General features: G+C 36.6%; 1 protein-coding gene across 3 annotated transcripts in view; it reads left to right on the forward strand.

Annotated features, from left to right (window-relative positions):
- GRB14 (growth factor receptor bound protein 14) overlaps window positions 1–15826 on the forward strand; it is a 58159-nt gene that overhangs the window by 36579 nt on the left and 5754 nt on the right. For 2 of the 3 annotated variants that reach the window (XM_071435023.1, XM_071435025.1), the window contains 9 exons: window positions 1028–1149; window positions 3298–3372; window positions 8335–8472; window positions 9530–9640; window positions 9830–9925; window positions 10493–10573; window positions 12825–12941; window positions 13061–13118; window positions 13211–13298. In XM_071435023.1, the coding sequence (XP_071291124.1) occupies window positions 1028–1149; window positions 3298–3372; window positions 8335–8472; window positions 9530–9640; window positions 9830–9925; window positions 10493–10573; window positions 12825–12941; window positions 13061–13118; window positions 13211–13298 (886 nt within the window). The remainder of the gene's footprint in view (window positions 1–1027; window positions 1150–3297; window positions 3373–8334; window positions 8473–9529; window positions 9641–9829; window positions 9926–10492; window positions 10574–12824; window positions 12942–13060; window positions 13119–13210; window positions 13299–15826) is intronic. The other variant, XM_071435024.1, reaches the window with a different exon arrangement.

Below are 15826 nucleotides of genomic sequence, written 5' to 3' on the forward strand. Positions count from 1 at the left end.
TTGATTTCACTCTGCATTCTTTCAGGTAGTCTGTGGAGGCTAGGAAGGTTCATAAAGCACTACCTGTGACATAGTGCTGAGCAATGTCTTTCTATTTTTTATTTAGTTTAAATTTTTTCCCCACTGGGTGGCTGGAGAAGAGGCTTTTTGAAATGTGTTCTGTCATGTACTCCAATATTAAATCTTTCATGTGCATTAAATACTTCCATAATTAAGGAGGCTGTTGTGGACTGTAGCAGGTGCTCCTCATGTTAGAGATAGCAGTAATAAAGAGATGATAGAAAGGGAGGTAGAAACTCTCCAGTCTAGTTGGAAGACAAAAATGATTTGCCTAAACAGAAAGGCAGCTTTTTCATGTCAGCATTTAAGGATTTGATTACAGGGCTGTGTTTTTGGAGGGCACTCAGTGTTTCAGTTCCTTCAAAAAAGTAAGTTTGCTCAGTTATAAAATATTTTTTGCTGTGGCACTTTAAAAATAAAGAAATATCAGCACCTTTACCCATCTTTTGGGGTGATGCACAATGTCATATTTTTCTACCAAGAAGTAAGTCTTGAGGAAATGGTGTTTTCTTAAATGTCACAATGCCAAGCATTTAAGAGTTTTAAATGTCATCTCAGAGGAGCACTTTCTCTCTATAAAACTGAAGGAAAAAAATGCTGGTTTTAACTCAGAGCTTCAGTTCTTTGCCCTTGCTTCTGAAGAATGTGTTTTGGAAGAGAACAACCTGTACAAGATTTCAAAATGCTTACTTCACTATTTTTGGGTATTTTTTGTTTTCTGAATTTTTAATGGTTTTATTTGCTTCATTTAATCTGGTTACAAAATGGGATTTTCATATAGCATACTTAATCTCTTTTTGGACTCAAGCATTAGTTAAATTCAATGAAGAGTGAGTTAAATTGAATGGAAGTTCAACTTCCCTCCACTTTATCTGTAGATCATGAAAGTTCTTTGGCTTCGGCTAGTCATGAGCTTGATATTTGCTTTTGCATTTTGTTTAATTTTTTTGGTTTTGTTTTCTTATAGGAAGAGCTATAGAAGACCATGAATTAGTGATGGAAGTCCAGTCAAATTGGGTAATGGAAGAGGAAACCAAACTGTATTTTAGAAAAAATTATGCAAAGTATGAGTTTTTTAAAAATCCATTGGTAAGTCCTAATATTTTATCTGTGAAGTTACTGCAGTTACTGTTTCTAAAAAAGTCTTTTTTGGTGCACACAGATAGTCAGAGTTTAAATTTTTTAGTGTAGCAGGAGTCAAAAGGAATAATCAAGAGGGAATATGTGAAATACAGCAATGTATTGTAGTGCATGTGATCATTGGCTGGTCCCTTTCTTACAGCTGTAAAACAGCCATGTTAATTTTTTATGTTTGAGAGTGATGGGGGCAGTGATTGGGTTTAATTGTATTGAAATTTGCACACGGATGTAAAACAAAATTAAATTTTTGCAACTCACTGAACTTTTCATCAAGTGACAACATAATATAAAATGAAGCAGTGTGAGCAGAGGCACCTGTAGCAAAGATGATTTTATTGTTGAAGTGAAAATTGAATGTTCTGGCCCAGCACTGCCAAATTGCAGCTTCTCCCAGCTGTAGCTAAATGACAACTGACACAAAAGGCCATGAGCAGCCATAACCTACTAGGGGTAAGTGAAAGTGAAGCCAAAGTTAGCATACGTAAGGAATGGAAAGAGAGCATTTATCCTGTAACTCAGGGATGTTGCCAAAGGTTAATGCTGCTGATTCAGACCTTGGCTGATGGCAAAGGGCATGGAAGCAGTCCTGGCTCAGCAGAAGGAACTTACCATCTGGTTGCTCCATGGTGTATTTGGACAACTCCTAATGCTGTCTCTTATAAAACCAGCTTGTTTCAGATGTAAAAGGGAGAAAGAGCAGAACTGTGAGAGGGCTTAAAAGATAAAAAGTGAAAAGGAATTTGGATTATCTATGTATGAAAAAGATAAAAAGGTAAATATAAAGATAACAAGAAATATAAGAGTTTTGGGAATTTTTGTTTGATTGAATTGTGTGTCTCTGGACAAATCATGATAGGTTTGTTCCAGATATGGAGATATCACTATACCAGTGAAAAATGTTTCATCTTGAGATGCTCTGCAGTTAGTAAAGAGGCTTTCACAGAATCACTGAATGGGTCAACCTGCCTGCTCAAGCAGAGTCATTCCAGAGCCCATGACACAGGATTGCATCCAGAGGGTTCTTGAAAATCTCCATTGAGAGAGATTCTACAACCTTTCTTGGCAATCTGTTCCAGTACGTGATCACCCACATAATAAAGAAGTTCTTCCTCATATTCAGGGGAGACTTTCTATGCATCACTTTCTGTCTGTTGCCTCCAAAAATTAAGTTTATGTATTGTTTAACCAGTGAGTGGAGCTGGCTGTGGAGCGTGGCGGACCTGCAGCTGCAGCAGCTTCAGCAGCTATAGCTAAGCGGAGTTCTTCTGGGTGTTCTGGTCCCAGCTGCAGCAAGAATGCTTTATCACAATGAGTTAATACGAATTAACCCTACCAGAAGTTCAATTTCATTAAAAATAGAAATTGCTGAACATTGTGTGGCCAAGGGAATATTAACTTCAAATTTGTCCAGGCCTTGAGAAAACATTATTTGTGATGGTGAAACCCTTGTCTGGTTCATATCTGCATGACTATATTGAACACCCCAGCTGCAGGTCTGTCCCATAAATTATCCCTTGAGTTTTCCTTGATAATGAAACTGGCATTTTAGTTGTAGGCTTTTTACCCCATCATGTTGATGTAGTCAGATTTTTTTTGTTAATTTGTATAATACATAAAATAGAAGATTTAAAAAAAAAGAGAGAGAGCTCTTTCTGTGTTAATGGAAGATATTCCAAAATATTTTACTGGGTTTCTAGTGTAATGAAAACAGTAGAGAACAATAGACTTTTCAGCATATTGCTGTATAGCCTCCTTACTTTGTAGCATATTGACTCCCCAGGCAAGTCTTATATGTCAAAACCAATAGAAATTACTGCTAGAAAAACAACACTAAGGGCCAAATATTGCAATGTGATTTGCACTGGTGTCTGAAACCCTGTTCCAGAGACTATTGATGTTTTCTCAAAATTCTGTGTTTTTCAGCAAATAATATATAGCATGTGCCAAATTTTGGGATGATATTAAGGTAAGCTTAAATTATTGGATCAGGGAATCTTCAGTGTCTTGCACTGCACTGAGAACTTAAAATGCACATACAAGAGAGAAAGTTTTGTATTTATTTCTACAGAACTTTGATACAAGGTCTTGTTGTTACAGAGCTTTTTTCCAGATCATATGATATCTTTTCCAAGTGAGACCAATGCAGCTCTAAGCCACTCTGGGATATTACAGGTATGTAATCCTTGAATGAAGATGAACCAGCACAGCTCATAATTTCCCATTATCTGTGCTGTGTGAGCATAGTTCCTTATTGCTGTTGGATCTGTTGCTAGGTTTTGAATAAGTCAAGACATGGTTAGTAACTTTTTTCCTCAATAGATAAGAAAGAATGTGTCCCTTCCTGGCAGCTATTATATGCCCACACTTGGAAACTTGGATGTCCTTTAAGAATCAAGGAGCACCAAAACAAAGGAAATACAGTGAAAACATTCAATACCTTTACTGGGTATTTCAGGTGAAAGACACTTTTTCCTTAAATGGTTGGAGGAGTGCTGGAAAAACTTAGCAGCAGGCTATGGTAGAGTACCAAAATACTGGTGATGTGACACAAATGGATATAAAAAAGAGTTAAATGGTTAAACTTAACAAGTAGAAAATTTAGACTGACTAGGATGATTTGTTAGCTTGAAGGCTACTGTAGCCTTCAAAGAAAATTATGGTAGGTCACTCAGTGTTAGTCATCTTTTAAGCAGACACAGGATTCTAATTTACAGTGGGAATAATGAAATGATAATACAAAATGACCATATCAGGGATCATTGTCTTACTTTCAAAGGGGGGAAAAATGAGTAATAAAGGTGGAAACATACACATCACTCTTGTTTGCTTGTCATTAGAAAAATTAAATAATAGAAGAAGAACTTCCACTGGTCTTAAGACAGCAGCCCCATGCATGAGTTTTGGGGATAAAAAATGATTGGAAAGGCAACGTAACACAGGATATTTAGGGCAGAAGCAAAAGAAACACAGAAATTACAGTTTTTAAAAAATCTATATGATAAGGTCTACCTTAGCATCCAGCAGTAAATGAAAACCATTTTAAATAATGAATTCTCAGAGCACTCTTTCATATTAAATAATTATATCCTTATAAGAGTGGATTTTAATCAAGATGTTGAGATTATCCCAAATATAGTAAAAAGTTTTGTGAATTAGATTTGACACACACTAGATTCTGTAAGTAATTTTTACAAACCTACATAAAATTTTTGTGATTTCAGAAGTGCTGCTAATCTAATGAAAATTGTTTCCCTTTTGCCACCTACATAATACAGTTTTTGCACTTCTAGCATAAACGTTTAATTTAGAAAATTTTGTCCCCTATGTTAATAGAAATTTATGTTTCCTCACAAATGTAATTTAGTAGTTCAAAAAATAATGAAGACTTATAAGAGAACTGTTTGCCATATATTCTTGTGCAGAACTTCTTTAAGCCCATATTGTGAGATCTAGAAAATGTTCAGAGCTGCTAGGTAAACTTAAGAATCATTCTAAATATATATCTATTACTTGTCATTTTGGTAGCTTGAAAAACATGTTGCAAACTCTCCTCTGTTGCTATTTTGTGTTGCATTTTATGCTTAATTGTATTTCATCAAATAAAACTTAATAGGCACAAAGTAGAGAATACCTTGGTGGATTGTGCAGCCATTGTGCACATTTCAGCAGAAACTGTTGGGTAAATTGTTTACAGTGTGTCACTATCTCCTTGGAAACTTTCATTAAGACAAGTTAATGGGCTGCATTATTATTTGTGATGTGCTTGGTTAAGTATCAAAAGAGACATTAGTTTGACAATTCAATGCTTACAAGTGATTAAAAAATCACTTCTGATACTTTGACATCCTTTTGTGGATTGAGCTGTAAGCAAGTAAAATGTTTTCAAGGTCTGTTTTTCTTAACTCTCATTGAAAGTGGAAGAGTGAGTATTTTGGATGATGATTTTGAATCAGAACATCTTTGTAGAACAGAGCCACAAAAACAAAAGAGAAGTTGATGAGTCTCCTATCCATTTAGCATGTGCTAAGTAAAAGTACTAGGTCTGGGATATAGTGAGTGTCTGTGTGTACCAAAGAGAGGTTTAATTGCTGCCATGGATTAGCCTACAGAGGAGGTGTGTCACTGTATTGATCAGGGTATGGCAGCTCTGTGACACACTGCTGTATGTGCATGTGTAGTGGCAGGCAGTCTGGCTCATTTGGAGCTTGCTTTAGGCTATTTTTGCAAATTGGATGTTTTAATATATGTCAAAAATGAACATGGTATGACAATTTTACGATCATTATTAAGAGCCAGGCTTTAATTTCTTTAATCTCTCTGCCATAGCAAGTTCCGCTTTCCCTAACCAGTTTCTCACATGACTGCCATTCCAGGCTTCAGGCTGAAGCAGACCTGCTCTGCATTTCAGTCTCTTGCCAGTCTCCTGGATGTTGTTTTAGTCTCCCCATTGCCTTAGTCTGTCTTCCACTCTAGGTTTTGTTGGCCTCCCAGTCTAAACCTTTCAGGTGGACTGAAGTCTATAGGGGACAATATTGGGATTCAGAATCAATTCTTCACTAGAATTACTTGGTGCTCCCAAAATTTTTCAGCAGGTTCAGGGTAAAAATCCAGCTCATTCCCAGTACTATTGGTCTGGATCATGGCTAGCTGTCATCACATCTTTGAAGAAATCTGTCATCAAATTCAACATGATTCACAAAGTCTAGTATAATGATGGCTTCTTTAACTCCCTGAAACACTGCATATGTTTCAACTCCTCAGTGCTGTCTATATCAGCAGCTGAAGGACACGGTGGCATTTGACACCACTCTGCTTATCAGGGTATATATTTCACTGTGTGGGGAAGAGGGTGCAAGTTTATTTCTACATACTGTGTGACCAGTAGTCCCTGTCTGCACTGTACTATCATTTAGCTCCCCCCTCTTCTTCCAGTACTAAGGATTTTTCTTATTTTTATCTGCATAAACAGGGATCCATTCCTTCCTATAAAAAACTTGTATGTATCTCTATTGAAAAAAAACCCAACAAAACAAGGGGCAACAAAAAAACCCCAACAAAAAGCAAGATGAAACAAAAAACAAGGAAATTTTCTTTCCTACTATAATTCATTTTTGGCATTTATTACAGACATTCAGTTCTCACTCTGAAATATTTTTACTGCTCATCCTTCTGACAGTTAATGGTTTTGACTACAGCTTGTTCATGTTCTATTTTCTCACATAGTCCTCAGCTGTCTTTCCTTAGAAAGGAAAAGATGGATTTAAGATTGCCTTTTTCCTAGCATTACTGCAGATGCCTTGTTTAATTGATAGCATGGGTACAACAGTGACTGTCGAAGCTTAGCATTGTATTGCTCCTCCACTTTGGTCTGCTGAGTAAGAGAAGTGTTTTTCATGACAACATTTCTGGTTTGAAGCTCTTATGGCAGAAATCCTGGGGAAGACACTTGTGCAGGCAGGAAGCCAACCACTCCTTTTAGTTTCAGCAGAGACATTAAAGCCTAAAAAGATGCTCTTTTGTTTTTGCATACATTGGCTTGTTTAGATTTTCTTAAGGCTTTAATTTGACTTTGTTTATGGATTTTATACTTTTTCAGTTGAGCCTGCATATTTCCCACCAGTGAACCTGTTAGTACATGGCAAAAGGGAAGATGAACAGCCAGAACATGTACCAAGACCTACCCATCTGCTTCAGTGTGGCTAAAATAGCTTTAACTGCATTTGCACACAGCTGTGTGCCAGCAGCACGTGTAGCTGGATGTACCTAGGCTTACTGTAATTGAGCTGTTCAGGTGAATAGCTGTGAAGCTACTCATAATGCAGTCCTGGTGGTGGGCTGGGGCACTGCCCTGGCCAGCGGAGCCCTGCTCGTGTTATTGCATTCACCCCAGCTCAGGTTGGTCTGCAGCTGGTACTCATGCATCTCACTGCAAGGCAGAAAAACAATAAAAGTCAAAGAAACCTTGTATATCTTGGTTGGACTGTATTATTTAGTGGCCAGAGAACTTGGTGTGCTTCTAAAATAGCATTCACTGTTTCATTCTGCTGGAGTCCAGTACTGGCCAGTGCATCTCTTGCCTTGTAATCTGTTGTTTCACTCCTCAAATAAGATTTTCTGGAAATAGAAGTGTGTAGGAGGAAAATTCAGCAATGAAAACTGCAGATATCGACCAGAAAATCCTTTGTGCTATACCTCTATGCAAGCCTTGACAGAATTTATGATACCACAGACCAGTCCTGGGGCAAGGTTTCTAGAAGAGCTCAAAAATAACAGTTTCTGTGGCATATACAGAAATAGAAGAATTCTGGGTTAATATGTTTAGAGTCAGTTCTGAGTAGTGTTATTGGAAGAAGAGTGATAAAAATGAATGCATTACATGGAATTAGGTTAAAGTTAATGTGGTTGCTCACTTTTAGTGGGTACTTTTGCAGCAAGACTGAGTAGACCTGTCAAAGCCTCAGCAAGATAAGAGCTGTGTTGCACTCTGATAATGTCTGATGAAATGGCTGAAGAGAAGTCATTGAATATTCTGAGTAGAGGCAAGAGCTGTCTTGGGGACTGGCCCAGTCTCTCTGGTTTTGGTTCAACTAAAGCTCCTCCTGAAGCACCTTTTGGGGCAGAGCCCTTTCTTCCCTACTTCTGAAAATGCTAATATCTACCTGACCTGCATGGTTTTGTAATTCAGAGTTTGTGGTTTGCTGAATTAATTTTAACTCAGGTCACTTAATTTCTCTGGTTTGTAACGTGGCGGATGAAAGGGGGGGGACGTAATTTTTTTCTTTTGTTGTTAGCACTGATTAGCAGTTTTATATAAATAGGGTCTGAGGCATGGGATCAGTACTTCTTACACTAGTTTAGTTGCAGAAGTTCACATACTGCAGAAGTAATGCTCTCATTTCAAACCATATGGTTCCATATAAATATGTAACTTGCTTAGCATACCTTGGAGTTATGTAACATTCTTACATGCCTTAAATGAGAAGTGCTGTTGATGAGATTGGATGTGATCATAACTGAATTACTGTGGTGTGATAGTGTATTTAGGAGTTATTCCCCTTAGCCCTGAGTATGTTAATGAAACACAAAGCTGATTTCTGAGAAAAAGAAAAATGCATGTCTGATACTTTCTTTCAGATGTTCCTTAGCTCCAGCACGTATCCTGAGATTCATGGTTATTTGCATGCAAAGGAGCAGGGGAAAAAATCATGGAAAAAACTATACTTTCTTTTGAGAAGATCTGGCCTTTATTTTTCCACTAAAGGTACATCTAAGGTAAGGGGGAGAAAAAAAGACAGAGAGCAAGAACTGTGAAGTCAGAGCAAATATGTATGTATTTATCATTTTTTGTAATAATAACAACCAAAATTTATAACCAAATAATTAAACTTAGAGTGATAAAAAAAGAAAAAATAAATCTAGTTATTATAGATAAGATCTAGAGAGATATGGAGATACAAAACTGGGAAGGTGTTGTCTTAGAAACTCTGGTTTCTTTTTACCTGATAAGTTTGCTTCATTCTGATTGGTATTTCTCATAACAACGTACCCTGTTAAAACAAATTGTCAAATACTAGTTACATTTCTGAAGTATAAGTAGATGTTCTGAAAAGTGGATATAGATAGTAATTAATTATATAAAATAATAATTTCTACAGATAAATTTGGGAATTCTCAAAATTTGTCACTGGACAGTTTTTCATTCTACTAGCTCAAATTTTTGGTGGTGGTACTTTAAGCCTTATCGTATTAAGCATTGGAGTTGAGAAACCTTTTACATAAACTACCCAAACCAATGTTTATTCACGTTTTGGATTTTCTGTAATTACCTGCCAAAGTTTTCATTGAGCTGGTTTGTGTCCTTTGGCAAATTTCTTTTGTTTCCTTCCTTGACATAATTAACTTAGTGGAGAGAGATAATGGTTAGAAATGGTACTGGGCAATAATTATAACAGTATGTTGTTTTTCAGTTTATGAAAGATTATTTTGTTTTGATGTTTGAAATGCATACTGCTCTCAAAACTTGCCTCCTACTCTAATTTTATTATTGCTTGAATCTAGTGGAAGTTTTCTCAGAAATTACGTAACTTTTAGTCTGGGGTTTTTTTCCCCTCTAGAAGAATAAACTCTTTAACTGATTTGATTTCTTTTTCCTCTGCATTATGAAATGAATATTGAGTTGCCTCTTTTTAGACTTCATGATATCATGTTTGAAACTGCAGTTTGTAAGACTGTGTTTTGGAACAGGATAACTACTGTATTCTTCCAAGTTTCTTATCTGGAGAGGCTGGCTAAAAGTAGTCTAACGGTATTACATTACTTTTCTTTTTAGGAGCCAAGGCATCTGCAGTTTTTCTGTGAATTCAGCAATAGTGATATGTACATATCTTTAACAGGCAAAAAGATTTCTGGAGCACCAACAAACTATGGATTCTGCTTTAAGGTACAAGCTTATTATTCTGATACATATTAAAGCAAGCCACAGTTTTTAGGTAAGCTTAAGTTTCTTTAAGGCTTTGAAAGCAATATTCAGCTGTCTATTATAAAATAGGAGAATTAGTGGCTTTTATTTCAACAGGTATTATCTTCAAGATATGCTTTAATGCTAAAAAAATGTGCTGTGGCCTTCTAGCCTAACAAATCAGGAGGAACCAGAGACCTGAAACAGCTCTGTGCAGATGATGAACAAAGTAGGACCTGTTGGATGACAGCAATTAGGTTACTCAAGGTAATTTTTCTGTGTAGAGTTAACTTCTTGCTTAAGTGTGCTATGTGATAGTTTGATGCTGTGAGTAGAGAGGTAACATCATTTTAGGTTCCCATGCAATAGCAGTATCAATTTTGTACTTCGAAATCTTTTTTTTTTCCATCCCTACAAGAAGAGAGTTCAAATCCTGAAATCATTTTAAGGGGTGGAATGATGCCTCAGTCCTGAAAATATTTAACATTAAGCATATGTTTCTGTGTAACCATGTTGAATTCATGTGAGATTGCTGAGTATTGTTGAACAAAGCGACAAGAATACACAACAAGGGAACTTTAATGTTTTTAAAATGTGACTGTGACAAAATATGAACAGGCCAGTTGGTGTATTAAATGAGTAGTATTTAATGCAAAATGTACATTTACAAAGGCAGCAGCAACAGTGATGATGTACATTTCCTTAGCCTAACAGCTTTTCTCCCTGGTTTTTAATGGTAAAAAAAGGCGTGTGCTATCTTTTTCATCTGGAAAAAACCTTACTTGGCTTAGGTTTATAATTTAAAATGCTAACCATGTTATTTTCTGGTTTTAGTATGGGATGCAGCTGTATCAGAATTACATGCAACCATATCAAGGTAGAAGTGGCTGCAGCCCTTTGACTATAACACCTATGGTATGTCCCACAGTAGCTCCATGAATAAATACATGTTTCTGCCATTGTGCTCTTTTCAAGTAACTTGTGTCAGTTACACTACTGACCTGCTCCTTCAAAACCTTGCATGTGCCAACGCTTGCCGAAATATTTAGGGCTGACAGGATTGACTAGAGAGCTAATTAATTAACTTCCTTTCTTAGAACAAATGAGTTAAAAGGTTTTGTAAAATCTTCAGTATTTTTGGAATTCATTGGCTTATTGCTGTTGAATGGGAAGAAGATTTTGAAAAGAAAGCAGCAGGACCATAAATGCATTAAAAGAGAAGCAAAGTGTTTAAGGTTACACATGCTGATGAAAAAGAAGACTGTAACAAATCCTTTTTGGTATACTTCCTCTTTTAATTTTTTAAAAAAAATATAAAATATTAAGTACTTGAGATGAATTTGAGCTGGTGTAATACTGACTAGACTTTGGGGGAAAACCATAATTTGGCAGATTTCTCCTGTTTTGGAGAAAAGCAGCCTATACAAGGTATCGTGTCCTTCTTCACAGTAGGATAGTTGGGATTGGATGAGGTTGTCCATTTCTTTATATCTTACATTATCCCAGCTCTTTATGAGTCATTTGATTTCAGACTTTTTCATGGATGATTTATATCCCTTTTGTGTTTTGTTTTTGGCTAAATTGGATAAGAATTACTTATTGCTGAGATCTGTGACAATGATTTTATAGTGATTTCTTTTTAGCTTTTATTATAGTTCTTGCTGATAAAATGCCTAAAAAATGTGTTTGCTATCACAGGTATTCACAAACGTAGTTTTCAGTGATCTTGCTAATAAGCATGGCTTATTAAGCATGTGCTTAATATGCTGCCTGTGCCTTAGTTTGTGTTCTGTGAAGCTACTGCAATAGCCAGCTGCTGCTCTTGTGATGGATCAGGGAGCCACTACTGAATGTCTCCTCTTTCACTGTTGTGTGCATTTTAGTTCCTATAGCTTCTAACAGGCAGAATCTATCCCCACTGCTAACAATGGCATTGTTTTTCTACTCGTGTATAATTTGGGAATAAAACAGCAAATTGAATAATCAAGGATTAAGCGCACACGCTGATGAACGTACTTCCTAAGTATGTGGAGCCACTTCCACGTTTCACATTCCTTCATTTCTCAACCATGTCAGCTACAGAGAGTTCTCTCCACCCTGCTAGAGGCAAACATTTTCTCTTAATTTGCCCTTAATTTTTTACTTTTGCAAAGTTCTTTACAGGTTACAGTTACTAAGATAGACCTTAGTCTACAGTGTACAGTGAACTGCAGAATTGCTGTCTTCCATTTTTAGTTATATTCATGATTGCAACCAAGCAAAAAAAAAATAAAACAAAAACCAAAAAAACCCACCAAAACCCCCAAAAAACCAGAGCTGCTCTGGTTTTGGACTGGGAAGCTTTGCTAACCCTACAGAAATCTGGGCCTCTTGTGTCCAGATGTTGCTTTAACCTATAGATTGCTCTTTTATTTATTAGATATTCCAGTGCCTGCCAACATTTGAGCCATCACAATTCTTATAAAACCTGATTGTGTAAACCTTGGTTTCTGAGAAACATTTTGGTGATTTTTAGGACTGTTTTGTCAAACCTCAATGTTCTTATTCAGTTGTTACAAAATTGATCTTCACTGAGAGAAAAAAACACAAGCATTTTTTGTAACAGATGCTGCAGTTATTGAGTCTGTGATTACAGTTAGAAGTGATGTATTAAAATAGAAGTTATACTCCATAGAAATTGCTGCTTTCAATCCTTAAATATGGTAAACTGAATGAAAATTCATGTAGCAAATATATAAATCTGACATATTTCTAATGAAATATTTTTAATTTTTTTAATTGGATCATTATGCATAATAATTTTGTATTTTACCTTTTTTCCCCTGTTACTTGGACATCTTAATAACAGTTTCCTGACGTGTTTTGACATGGAAAGGGCTAGTTATAGTTAAAAATATAAATACAGTTTATGGTAAAGTGATATATTTGTCATCCATTGCAGTAATGCAAAAAGATGGTCTGTCCAGCCAGACTGTAAAATTGAGCTTTGCAGCAGCATACTGGAATTATAAGTGCTCCCTAGGGTAAAATGAGTTTGGCTCTGATGAGAAACACTGCCAATACTTGAAATATCACTTACAAAACATAATGTTTTCTCAGAAGCTTGCTTTTAAATGATGGATCTTGTAAAAAGTGAGCAAACTAAATTTATTTTTCTTTGTTGCAGAGAAGCATTTCAGAAAATTCTTTAGTAGCAATGGATTTCTCAGGACACAGAAGCAGAATTATAGAAAATCCAACAGAAGCCCTTTCAGTTGCAGTTGAAGAAGGATTAGCATGGCGGGTATAAATACCTTTGATTTATCAGAATAGTATTATCTGGTTTGGTGGGGTTTATTTTTGTTTGTTTGTGTTTTTAACAAAAGAGCTTTGAAGTCACATTTTTGCTTCTCTCTCATACAGAGGAGAGGGTGTCTCCGACTCAACTCACATGGTAGTCCTATTGCCATGTCTAATATGGGTATGTGTGAGTTAATTCCTTGCCAGAGAAATGCAATAACTGGTTCTTTCAATAAAGGGAGAATGTTTTTTCACTGATCTTTTTTTCTACAGCTATACACAGATCTCAGTCATGGTTTCATCATAAAATCTCTAGAGAAGAGGCTCAGAGACTTATTTTGCAGCATGGACTTGTAGATGGGTAAGTTAATTCTTTACATAACTTCTTTGAGACATGTTTCTAGCCAACAACTCCTGTTTTCATGTGCCTCTTTCTGGGGGGAGGTGGGGCAAGCAGTTTGCACTTGCCTAATAGCAATAAAAGTTCTTTTATATAAGGCTATCTGGGGATCAGTTGGTTCCTATTTTATATCATTTGGAAACCATGAAGTGGTGATCTAGGACTTAGATTCTGTCACTGACTGATTACTTGTGTCCGTTCAGAGCCAAGCACTAGAGCTGTGTCTTTGCACAGGATTCTCTGGAGCTGTCAGCCTTGGCACCACTCTTTTGTATCTCTGTTAGTGATGAAAGAGTGAAAGAAAGCCTGAAAACATCAATTCTAAGATGAACTGTGCTGGGACAGACATTGAAAAAAAGTATGCTTTTTTCTCATTAATTGACTAAGAATTGTGTCATCCTTTAGTAGTAAACAATAAATGTTAGAATAAGATTGTAATTTTTCTTATATTTTGTTTAAATATTAACTTTAAAAAATGACAAAGCAAGTAGGCCTTTTATGTTCAACTCCTGCTTTTCATTCCTGCAATTTTATCCTTAGTCCTGTATTAAGTGTAAACTTGGGCCTCCTTCATTCAATGAGTAATTCCATAAAAATCTGTTTCCTTGAGTCTGTTTCCAGTTAGGTACCTGGATCATCAGATTGCTGGTTAAATTCCTTCAGTTTTAGATTAAGTATGTTGTAATATTGTTTTCTACATCTACAAAAAGGGCTCCAGGAAAAAAAAAAGTGAAGGGAAGGAAAGAGAGACAAACTCAGCACAGGGATGATTAATTGGACTTCCACTTTTGTATTTTTTTTTAAATTTCTGGGGTCTTGTTCTGTGCTCTGCATTTATTTTTGCACTTGTTAGAAGAGTGAGACAGGACATGGAGATGAATCCAACATATATTTCTGAGCAGGATGTCAGTCTAGGCCTGATGCATCTTTCAGTGTATTTCTTACACACAAACTGAAATGAGAAAGTGAATACCTTGCTAGCATTGGTTTAGTACATTGTTGTTTATGTTATATTCTTGGAGCCATTCATAGCTGTGCAGTGGGATTTTGAGGAGAATGAAACTTTTGTGTGGACTATCTAGAATTATTTAGAACAGTGGTAGTAGGAGTGCTCATATGCTGTCAGATACATATTCAGTAGTTACAATGAAGTAATGAACACATGACATCATGTGACATCATTTTGATGAGCTGAAAGCATGAATTATCACCAGAAATGCAGCCATTTTTTATAGGAAAAATAAGACTTTAGTTTCTGGGAGAAAGGGCCGAGAAAATAATCCATATTGACCCTTTTAAGGTGATCCTGAGCAAGTAGTTCTCATGTATATATGACAAGGGAATAGGGCCTCTGTAATACTGTATGTACCAACAAATATGTTTTTCATGATGGCTTTTAGAAGACCAGCAGGCAGTTATATAAACTAGCTACAGTAGTTCTAGAATTTGGATAGCCCAATAACAGAATTAGGGACAGCAACAATCTTTAGGCATGTTATGAAGGAAGAAAGTTTTTGGATCTGGTGTTAAACCAACTTTCTTAAAAAAGTTCACATGGTAATATTGTAGATTTTGTATTTTACCCCCTAAAGTATATTTGAAGACTTTTCAGTGATAAATGGTTGATGAAAGGGATAAGAGCATTACCAAAAGGCCCATGAAAAAGTCCAGCTCGTCATTCAGAGAAGTTCATGAGGGAGAAGTTGACTGGAGTCATCCAGCATGTCTAAAAAGCTCTTTGCAGCTAACATTTCTGAGATTCTGTGAACTACAGTCCTTTTGTCATCACAAAAATTTTAACGGTTCTTTGACAACTAAAATAGGTAAAGTAGGTAATTGTGATTATTTTAGAAAATAATGAAGATCTTTTTATCTGAAGGAGAAGAAATGTTCCTTATATTTGTGATAAAACTAGGAAAGAAGTAAGAAAATGTACTTTAAAAGAACTGATGAATGAGAACCAATAAAAGTGATTACATTATGTATCATTAAATGTGGATCCTAGTAACTGGGAATAGAGACCCCATGTTGGATATCTACAAAGTGGCACATTCCTATAGTGTCATTTTTCTGAAAAAAATGAAGTGCCCGTCATCGATGACAAACACATAAAGTATGGCAGTTAGTGCAGAGGATGCGTGAGCGCTGCGAGCAGTGCCGTTCGTGTCCCGGGAGGGTGAGAGCCCGCTAGGTGGTGGGAGCGAGCCGGTCTGAGCGGAGCCCGCGCTGCCGGCTCTCCCGCTGCCCCTGCCGAGCCGGGCCGGGCCGGGCCGAGCGCTGGGCTGGCAGCAGCCCTCGGGAGGAGCTGCATCGGTAACGGGGCACAGGCATTTTGACAGAAACGGTAATGAGCATGGACTCCAAGTTTCTTAATTCCAGGAATTTTATTACTATGTAAAAACAGAACTCTTAAAAACTTTGAGAATGAAATTAATACTTTGAATCCATGCTGGAAGTCAGTGAAAATCCACTGCAGATCTTTGGCTGTT

The sequence above is a fragment of the Agelaius tricolor genome, unplaced genomic scaffold (genome assembly GCF_023055355.1).
Source record: "Agelaius tricolor isolate 1412-34295 unplaced genomic scaffold, bAgeTri1.0.p SCAF_10, whole genome shotgun sequence".
NCBI lineage: Eukaryota > Metazoa > Chordata > Aves > Passeriformes > Icteridae > Agelaius > Agelaius tricolor.